The sequence below is a fragment of the Hesperophylax consimilis genome, chromosome 1 (assembly GCF_061612785.1).
Source record: "Hesperophylax consimilis isolate HC1 chromosome 1, BYU_Hcon_1.0, whole genome shotgun sequence".
NCBI lineage: Eukaryota > Metazoa > Arthropoda > Insecta > Trichoptera > Limnephilidae > Hesperophylax > Hesperophylax consimilis.
The window spans coordinates 9776402-9787850 of record NC_142836.1 but is presented as its reverse complement, the minus strand read 5'-3'; the positions used below and the strand labels follow the sequence as shown (position 1 = coordinate 9787850).

Genomic DNA, 11449 nt, shown 5'->3' with positions numbered 1-11449 from the left:
ACAGTACTTATTCATAGTTTGTGAAAATGCCCCAATGCTCTCTCTGCCTTTTAAATATTATTTTACAAAGAATGAGTTTGAGTTAGGTATTTGTTAATTAGAATCTGTCTCAAATATTAAGTTACCTCGCTAGCAAACACAGTGAGGACAAATTTCCCTGGACGGAATGTGTCAATGACACGAGTGATGACCTCTTCGTAGCTCTCCGCTGGAATGTTGCTCTCGAAGGAGACATACGAGTACTCCGGTTCAGGAGTTATGTGGATGGTCATGTAACAGCCCTGGAACAGACAAGTTGGACTATTAATACTGGAACATCGGCTGCGATACAATAACTACTTTGTGTGGTATTACGTGAGGTACATCTTTAGATAATATCTTAACTCTTGAGGACAGTTAACTCCTCAGGCTAATTTGTTCGGTTTTGCAAACAAACAGCTTATTACCCGTAGAGTCAATTTGTTCGCTTGTCGGAACAGCTCACGTGATCTCATAGAAATCGTTATCTCCCTTACTGTCATGGTTAGAAATATGATCTAAACGAAGAAAGAGAAAACACCATGCTTTATATTAAAATGTAAAAGTTAACCACAGAAGAATTAAAATGTATACCTTTATAAAACCAAAGGTTCCTACCGCAACATGAGAAAAATTTATGAAACTTTGTGTATATTTTATTAATTATTTTTATATGAAACGACAAAAGAGCGACGTTGCAATAATATTTATAACTCATTTGTCTAATAAAATATGTCTTTTTTTCTTTATCAGTAATTTTAATTGAGAGTGTAGATGAAAAAACTTGAGGTGAGCCATTTAAAAAATATATTAATACTTAAAATTTTAATATTTAAAAAATTACATGTATATTTGTAAAAATGTTTATAGTTATCGGAAATGTTCATAAATATCCCATTTATTTTAATTTTATTGAGAAGGGGAAATTTACATTAATTCTCCGACTTTCTGACAACGTCTTTAAGAAATATAACGGTCAATATGCAGAGATGAGACCTGTACTGTTAAGTAAATCATTGATATTATATTGTTTTAGTTAGGCCGTGTAGAGAGGTCCTGCTAATCCTGTGACAGTGTGAACTGATACAACTGCAGCACTATGTTTAAAGATTTCTTACACACACAGCTTACAGCATAAACTTAGGGTAATTAGTGACTTTAATATTGAAAATATGATAAGGAGCAATAACTTCTGTTAGTATCTCTCGCATAGTAACACAGATTAATAACCCACAAATAATGGATTCCAAGAATGAATGTTTATACAAATTCTTAGTAATTGGAGAGTAGTTTTGTTAATATTAAAATGTAAATTAAAAATCAGCCCAAAGGTTATAATAATAAATACAAAGATTAGAAACTAAATCAAATACTTAGAGAAATATGTTTATAGACATGGGATGACGTGTACTCAAGAAGTACCTATTTAATATGTTTTGTCGAGGCTGATAACAATTTCTTCATTATTAAATACAAGGTTTTGATAGGTTTAACTATTAATATTCAAATTGAATGTGATCAAATTGAATGTGATCAAATTAAAAACACATTCTAATAAACGATTTATCAGTTACCAAGACAGAAAATAATAATGTACAATTCTATTAGGTAACACAATCAAAAGTGCACTCCCTTAAAACACAGGAAGACAAACCAAATATTTCTACTCACATTTGGCAAATCAGGCTGTCCCTTTATGGATCAAGGCATTAAAAAGAAAATAAAATGAAAGGTTAGAATAGATGGAATATTAAGTGCTTATAATATAACAAGTATATGTGGAATAAAGTAGTTTGAAACTTATATTATATAAACACAGGAGACAATATTGCTTGAACTCGAGCCAATTTTATTCTTGCGTGAAATGTAAAAAATCGTACATTGTTCGTTTTTAACTGTATTTTTTCACAACGATAACAAAGAACTCAAATACAATATGTAATAACCACTAGAGCGTTGGGTATTTACTGCCTTAGACGATGGAGATTCGGCAGCGTTCATTAAAAAAATTATTCCTTCGAATATTAATAAGGAAACATAAGCTGCTCAATGTGGTCTAAAGCCAATAAATCCACCTTTATCTCATATTTTTTTGTAGATTTTATAATTGAGATGTTAGCGGAAATTTAAAAATAAATTAGAAAACTCGTCTACCAAAATTTAGGCCTAAATATGGGTAGCCATCGTTCGACTGGTGATAAGATGAGCGCTTTTAAAATTCCCACGGCAACGGTGTTTTATTTCTTAAATACGAGTGAGGGAGATGTATGATAACGATTGCATTTTTCCTTTGGGGAAAGCAGATATACATACAATGTTCGTATTTGCAAGACAATTATTGCAAAATCTTCATCCTCAAGCCAACTGTATTCGTCGAGAATCAATAATTATAATCAACATATACTAATTTTAAAATTTCTTGTGAACTCAAATAATCATTTTGACAATTTTCCTTTAATTACCTATTGACATTTCTCTCAATGATAATGGATATAAATAATAAATGAACTTTGAACTTACATCTCGGGTAACTCCATTCATCGAGTAGCCGCAAGGCTCGAATAAGAAATCATCGATCTTCATCCCTGGAATAATCTTCTCAATTCCAGATTTCTAAGGAAAAACATAAATTCAAGTGAATCCACGGGAAAACGATGGCTGTAAAATAAAACAATCAGTGTGAAGACGTAGTAAAAAAAAAAAAAAAGTATTTTCGAAATTTATTTTAAAATAGTGAAAATTTGAATTGTTTGTACGGAAAAATTAAATATTCATTAATGGAAAAAAACTTTAAAATTTGGAATAAAGTTATTTATCTTTTTTACTTCTATCATCATGTCACCTCTCGAAGTTAGTGCACTTTACCCCCGGACACCCTGTATTATTCCACTAGTCATCTTTGGGGATGCTGTGTTTTTTCAAGTAAGGAGAGGAAGTTCTGGGAAGGAAAAAGGTATGAGAGAAAAATGTAGCGAACCACTTGGGGTGATCTATGGCAGAGGTATTGGTTACCCAATAGATGGTTCCCGAGGCGTCGGTGCCCAAACCCGCCTCCCAAAATGCACATTGTTATATTAACCCAACTCTTAAAGGGTTCAGAGCTACTGTTTATACAATTTTCATGGGGATCGACTTCTAAAAACAAACCTACAAGAATTTTTGCCGTTGCCTTTTGTTGTTTTTCAAAACTTTGTACATTAAACCTCTTCATACAGATCGCACAAATCTAGCAAAAGCAGTTTGTCCGGCAATCAGAATATAAATATTATCATCATGGATGTAAATATAAAATATAAAAAATAATAATAATTATTCAAATTCACAATCGTAATTATTGGGATCGAACAAATTTTTCTCCGCCATCGACCGGTTGGGAACTTTTCGTTAGGCCATTGCCTTATAATACAATAATTTATTGTCACAACGATGTTGTTATGAAGGAACTTTACTGTGCACATTATATTCAGAAATTGACAAACTAAACTTTTATTCTTGTTGCTCTAAGCAGGAAAGAGATGCAAATTACCCATCGGCACTTGTGTAAAAATATGTGGTTTTAAAAGAATAATAAAATGGTAAGGTTAGGTTAGGTTTAAGGTGTTCAAGATATGATCAGAAGGCGCTCTGCAGGATGGTTGCCAACAATCGTGGAAGAGCTAACTAATTAACCTTCATACCCAGTGCCGGAAGTATAATTCACTTTGGCCCACAGGTTACACTTATAGAAGAGGGCCCGAAGCCTTTGGGTGTCCTGTAGAATAACATCTGTAAGCTGGATTTTATGTAAGACAGCCAGACCTGTGAAATATCACGAGATATTATAATTCTAGGATTTGGGTAAGCTGAAAGTATTCATTAAAAAATATTTGCCTCAAACTTGAAAAATTGTGACACTTTCCAAACATTTAAGCAACAAAATACAGAATTTCAAATATAGAAATATTAATTAATTTTGTTACCTAATTTTCGCCTGTCTGAATCGTTCCCACAATCAGTTACAATTTTGAAAATCAAAGCAAATCCCAGTTGTAGACCGAACCCCACCGAAATTTTTATTTTTAATTTTGAGGTAATTTTCAATCGGGGTCTAAGAGCTTAGATTATTAGTATATCAAACACTGATGCAGAAGTTGGAACTCCGTAGAACTCCAACACAGCACCAAGAAGAATTTGTTTGTTTGTTGAAATGGTGATTAATTGCTGACAAGTGGATTCATCTGTAAAAAGGTGATTAATTGATCAAAAAGTGATGTATTTCCCCATACCAGCGTGGCCTCTGCGGCATCCTTGGAATGCTGCTTGGTGAAGATGGCCATGATGTCGGGGTCCAGGTCCGACATGAGCATCTCCATTGTCTGGTCGGGCTCCGGGGTGGACTTGGCGGTGCCGGGGCCGCAGAGAGCCAGCCGTGCCCGGTCCTCCTTTTCTTCCTTCACCAGTGCACCCACTGTGCCTGAAATAACAGATGACGTGGTGAACTAAATATTGAGGTGATTTTTCACAAAATCGGTGCTATAAAAATCATCAAAAATTTTTTTTTTTAATCTAATTAAACTAATTAAATGGTCTTCAAAGTTTCAACAAACTTTTCTCATGTTCAATGTGATAATCATGGTCTAATCTTCTTAATAATATATATAAAAATTCAGCCTGTGTATGTTTGTGATCGCAAAACTCGAAAAGTAGTGGACCGATATCGCTGAAAATTTCAAAGTTTGTTCTTATTAGTGCCAGGAGTATTTAGAGAGTAGTTTGAATTGTAGAAGAAGTCGGGGACGCCCGAGGAATACTTAACGCAATATCTCTGCACTGGAATGAGATACGGAGTGGAATTAAAGTCAATGTAATGTAGTTTTTTAACAGTAACACTGCGGTATACAGTAGTGAATGGTGGAAGAAGTCAGAGATATCCGAGAAAGACATTAACAATGGCGAAGCATTGCAGGCTCCACTAGTATTGCATAATTTTGGCAGGATTATTGTCGTTGAAAGTCTTAGATAATATAAACAGAGGCATGTTTTAATAGTGCTTTCATTGGAAATGAATACACTAGCCTTGTATTTACATACTTGGAAGACTGCCCTGGGTAGGGCATTTACCAAGGATGCTAAAGTGAGCTGACCGCAGACCGATAGAGGCTTCAATGAATAAGCCTGCAGGACAAAGGAGTACATATTGTTAAATCAAAGCGATGGTTGGAGTCCAATAAGCGCACAAGGAACTAAAGAATAGAGTAGCAGCCAGAAGATTTTCTAATTGATATATAAAATTATTTAGATTTGTTTACAAAGTGCAGAATATTGCAATTTGACGTGACCTCAAGTATTATTATAGACGTCTTATCAAATTAGAACAAAAATAGACTTAAATAGGGAGCAAATGAATACAAATTATGATGTCAATTCCATTATTGAAGTGTCATTGAACAGAAAATGCATTGATCCAAATATTATATTATGTTCCTTCTTATTATTCCGCTGAATTGATTAAAATAAACGTGTCGTCGCGACAGTAATAATACAACACAAGATAAAGCATTATTGAGTTTTTTAAACTAATAGGAACACTCACCTCAGGTTCAATGTTGATTACTTGATACATTAAATATTGTACAACAAATGATTAGGTCTATATTTAAACCTTACACAATGTTGACATCATAACGTTTGTTGTACAAATATTGGAAATGTAGTCTAAAACTACGGAAAACCTGACATAAGTGGGAGTAATAGACATTTAATGGAACTGCATATTAACTGAATTAGTAGATAGCAGACACCATGTTTTATTTCGTAATAATACGCAATACAAAGAAACATGTGTGGCAATGATTGATTGATATTGGTTCTGGGAATACAATAATATGTGATAATTTAATACTAAATTATTATTTACCTATAGGCGATGAAGGAATAAGTATTATAATCACGATTAGTCATGAATAAGTTCTAAAATACCCCAAATAAATGCTGTAATTTTAACAATACTCCACAAGTTCATTTACATACAAAATGAAACAATTCTAATGAAATTAGCAGTTATTTTTAATTATTCAGTCATTTTCGGATTTTCTCATTCGTTAAGGCTTAAAAAATAGAAATTTGTTTGAAAAATTGCTGCAAAAGGAATCATTCTCCGACTTGTAATTTATTGTAAATATTGTTTTCAATATAGTTGAATAATCAAGAAATGGCCTTTTAATCGGTATTGGTTACTTCAGTTCTCATATTGTGGAATCCCCCCTTTTTCCCCACACCAAGGATTTTCCCCACAAAATACCCAATCAGTTTAAATTCTTAGAAATTTCCCGCAATTTTGGGAATTACCCACGAATTTAGCCTTGATAATGAAGAATGGAATTTCCGGAATCCATGCAAGAGTGATTGGTATACATTTCGAAATGATCGATTTTTTCAAAATTCAAAATATATTAGCATTAATTAATTTCCCATTTTTGCATGCCTCAATTGGGAGTGCCATAATCCCAATGACTCTGTATGTATGTATGTATGTATGCATGTATGTATGTGCGTCTGTCTGTCTCTCTTGCACACATAACGTAAAATAATAAGGGTTACCTTCGACAGGCAGCAGCGTGTACAAATACCAGCAGTCTTTATCCTCTGGCCCCAAAACATATGCAGAGCCGTCCTCAAAGAATGTGTCCAGAAGTTCCACCTAAAAATACCAAAGCGTTAGTTTCACAGCCACTTTCAAGCTATTCATGGAGATCGAGGACTGGAATGTACAATAATGTTCTTGTCAGAATCTAGCACAAATATTGTCAGTCAGGTACGGAATATTGCCGGAAATGAAAAACAACGCCAATAAGAATCCTTCTATAGGTCCAATTGGAAAATATCGATTATTTCATCATAGAAATTTAGGTTACTATTTGAAACGTTAGCGGCAATTTGAAATTTACCACTTAACTCGAATTACTAAATTATTTGTAGATTTGACACAGTAATCCTTTGGTATAACGGTCTTTAGAGAGAGGAAGGTAGTTAATTATTCCAAAACATTGCATTGTCAGATGGAACCATGTTATTCTAAAGGTGCTGGTGCCATTGCCGGGCAATGTATTGGCCGTCAATGTTGCCGTAATGTATTAAATTCACAACACAAAAAACGAGCTCCTACCTAGAGGTATACAAACATCGATGATCTGCTGCAATAACTCCACAAAACGTGTATAAACTTGGAGGCAAAACCTCCAAAATAATCTTAGATCAATTAAAAGGGTAGATTAACCCAGGAAAGATAGGTTACTGAGACAACGCGTGTGATTTCACTGAACTAGGTCTAGTGAACAAACTTGCGATTTACTGCCTTATGAGTTTCGCACATAAGCCCGTCGGTCAGACAGCTGTCACTGACTGCTACAAACATGTCGCTATTTGCTCTTTTTTGTAAAAATGCTTTCCTGTGCTTTTGAGATGGGTACAAATAATTTTTAAGCAAAAACAAAATTAGATGGAGTATCTTTCCATTCGCATGTACACTTATTATTTCAATAAATGCAATTATTCACAAAGATTTTTGCTGTCCGAAAACGTTAAACGTCAAATAAAATAAAGTGAAATAGCGAACGCAGAAACACATAAGAGGATGAAGGACAACCTAGTGACAGTACGTACGTCGTATTATACTACCCTGTTTGTTCGTCGAGTAGTGGAAAAGCGGCCCACTGACGAGCGAGCATGTCCACGGTGAGCAATCTGGGCACGACGTCAAGCGATTGATCTGGCAGAGATTCATACAAAAATGCTTGTCAGTTGTCACTCGCCTTTGACGTCATGCTTGCCGCGGACGCGCTCGCCCGTCAGTGGGCCGCAACTGGTGTCGCGAGGAACGCGCACAGAAACGAGGGGCGTTCATAATAATATAGCTGTTTACCCCGTACGTATATTATTTGACTGGTTATCTCTTTCTAATGCGTTCCGTTCCATTTCGCTATGAATGATGTTATTTGTAGCTATTTTATTCATTCGCACATATTCGTTGTGACTATTCTCTTCTTATGCGTTTCGTTATTCGATTTCAATCTAGAAAAGGAACGTGCCGACTTGACCGACAATACGGAAATCTTGACGGCAATACCTTGCCGGCAAGAAATTACCGTAATAATTTGCTGGTTTACCACAGGAGTCGATATTATCATAATATTACTTTCTTTCTCTTCCACTCCATTCAGTCTCACAAAATTCCCCAAACTGTGGATGCCATAACAATGTACATGTTTATATGTTTATAAAACTATTAGCACACACGAAGATGTGAGCTAACTTAAGATTAATAAATAAAAATAAAAAAAATAGTTCATCTGAAACTGGACAGTAGGTACCCTAGAGCGGTATCACATGAAATCATAGCATGAAATAAAATAGAGACAACAAATATTTTCGAAAACAGCAACATCAAAATCATCACAGTAATGCCAGGTAATTAAAACTAGGGAATGAGTCGTCAATTAGAATGCGAGAATATTTCTTGCCGAACCTATTTAATTCCTGGGATTGTCGAAATTAATTGGGTCGCATGAACTTTCCGTAAACTAATAATAATACCCGGTAGCTAATACAACGCCAAACCCAAATAAAATAGTATCGCGTGTTACATCGTCACATGCTGCTTGTCCTCGCGGGGAGCATTACATATTTATTGGTTTATTAATAACGACAAGAATATAAATAAATTCCACAGTTGATAATACATTGAATATACTGTCGAATGTCAAACAAACGCTGTAGAATAAGGTATGTATTCCAAAGAACAACAATGATATTATGAATAGGTAAATACATATTATATAATTAATTATTGAAGACAATATTAGCGATTTCTAAACGAAAATCTGAAACAGAAAAATCAGAAAAGGATACGGTCACATCTAGGACACGAATCCAGGACCCTTGCCTTGCCCCGGGACCTATTATATATCCGGGATTCCCCAGGGATCGAATCTAGGACCCCTCCTCTTTCTTTTATTCATTAATGATATAGGCAAGACCATTAACCGCTCAAAATATCTACTCTTTGCTGACGATATCAAACTTTTCAGAGCTATCAAAAGTTATATCGATTCCATTCTTCTGCAGAATGATCTTGATTCTCTTGTCAAATGGTCGGAATTAAATAAATTACAATTCAGCATCCATAAATGCAGTGTAGTTACATTTACAAGATCCAAAGATACATTTCTATTCCCTTATCACATTAATAAAAATATATTAACACGCAAAAACGAGATTCGTGACCTTGGGGTGATCTTCGAAGCAAATCTCTCTTTCAAATCCCACATATATGACATTGTATCCCGCGCCAACAAAATGCTCGGATTTGTTCTTCGTAATGCGAGATCATTTACTAATGGAATTGCAATACGGAGAACATATGAAGCGCTTGTCCGCAGTATCCTGGAATACAGTTCCATTATTTGGGCCCCTTCTGAACAAAACCATATCTTAGAAATAGAAAAAGTACAAAAAAGGTTTATGCGTTACCTGTATATGAGGGAATATACATACTATCCATTCCTGTATCCATCCTTGTTCTTAACAGGAATGCTCGATTTCAATACATTAGAAGCCCGCAGAAAAATATTTTTAGGCAAACACTTTTTGAAGTGAAACTTCTTTAGGCGCGTAATCGGGGACGGAGTAAAACCGAGTCAGGATCGACACGAAAATGCGGGTACCCCCACCACCGCTCACCGTTCACTGTCCCTCTCTCACCATATGCGCTTGTTGAGGTGGGGGAGCCGCTCACGAACGTTCTCTCTCTTCTCTTCTTTCCTCTCTCTCAGACACCAGCGAACTGCGCCACGCCAAGCATCAGCTGCTTGGTTAGTATACTGCGTCGAGAGTGTAATACGAGTGAAATACGTAATTGATTGTGGTTCATACGGTTTGGTACAGAATTTCAGTGTTAAAAATGAGTAGTGACGAGATAGAGGTGATGAACACATCAGTGGCACAAGAGGAAATATCCTATCAAATCCATGCTTCGTCGTTGAATTATTTAACCTCTAATTTTCAAACTAACCTAAGAGAGAAAATAGAGATGATGAAATGAAAATAGAGAGAGAGGAATACTAGAAGTTTCACTTCTGTCTTGCGTAGGCTTGACACACCCACTTTTTTTTAAGTTAATCTCTGGTACAATACATAATCCGCCTATGTTGAAAGAGGTTAACTTTTATGTCCCTAACAATTATACTCGAGGGAGATCCCATGCACTCTTATATGCTCCGAAAGCGAGGACTTCTGCCTATCAGAACGCGCCAATAAACAGAGCGACTCAACTACTTAACGATTCTGCATTAGACCTCGACATTTTCAATGTCACCTACAGACAATTCAGTAACTATCTTATAACGCATGTGACAAAATAGTAAAACTGCCTGTGTAAACCTTTTAATTTGTAATCTTCTCCATGATATATTGGTGTATAACCGTTTCATGGAGAACATGAAAAAATAAATAAATAAATAAATAAATATTATATATGTAAAACTATTTATGGTTCAACAAACTCCCACTGGGAGAGTTTTATTATATAAGATTATACGTAGAACTAATTGACCATCACACCATTTCGCTGCAGGGGTAGACAGAGGATGATTCGCCTAAAAATTCTAATTCCATAAGACGGCTTTTCAGACAAAATGATTAAATAACCACGTCTAAACGTCCCGTGTCTTACCGGACGACTTCTGACGTCATTGGAGTCCACACCACTGGCTACGATAAATAGAATGACATCTGATTTGGATTCATGTGATCCTACTCTAGGTAACCACCGCAACTTCAATTTGGACCGGTGTGGCTATCTAGGTACATGTTTATTATAATAAGACTAAATAAATCTGTAATACACACAAAAAAGAATAAATAAATCGTTCTTAAAAATATAAATAATAAATAAACAATAAATAAAATAATATATTAAGAATCTCTTCAATTTATTCGTAATCCGGTTAAAACGGGATTGCAGGACCTTAACGAAGGAATTGATAGGTTTCCTATTAAACTTTTAGTAAAAGAGTAATCTATTATCACAATGTCGGAAGAATACGTAAACGTTCATAAAAATCATTATATTTTCGCATTTCGTCATTATACATGTATATTATGAGGATTTTACTAAAAGTTAATCAGGAAACAGTCTGCAATCCCGTTTTTAACCGGATTAGAATAATTTTTAATATATCAGCAATACTCATTTTACTCCGTGCACCAGTTTCCGCCGGGCAGATTTGCATAAGAATACTAATTAAACTACATAGTATAAAAACACGATTTAATGAAAGCTTGTGAATGTGACTATTGACCAAAAGAGCTTTTAAAAATGGATTCGAATTAATTTATTACCAAAGCCACATCAGTAAAACGTGTTGCAGTAAAACTTTCATTGAATCAATTGACG

At 35.0% G+C, this 11449-nt stretch overlaps 1 protein-coding gene across 2 annotated transcripts in view; it reads right to left on the bottom strand.

Moving 5' to 3' along the window:
- Nucleotides 1-11449, bottom strand: part of SamDC (S-adenosylmethionine decarboxylase) — a 67012-nt gene that overhangs the window by 2441 nt on the left and 53122 nt on the right. The window contains exons 4-8 of one of the 2 annotated variants that reach the window (XM_089646692.1): nt 6598-6697; nt 4284-4471; nt 2539-2631; nt 1690-1710; nt 126-281 (exon numbers count right to left, since the gene is read on the bottom strand). In XM_089646692.1, coding sequence (XP_089502818.1) covers nt 126-281; nt 1690-1710; nt 2539-2631; nt 4284-4471; nt 6598-6697 — 558 coding nt within the window. The remainder of the gene's footprint in view (nt 1-125; nt 282-1689; nt 1711-2538; nt 2632-4283; nt 4472-6597; nt 6698-11449) is intronic. The other variant, XM_089646757.1, reaches the window with a different exon arrangement.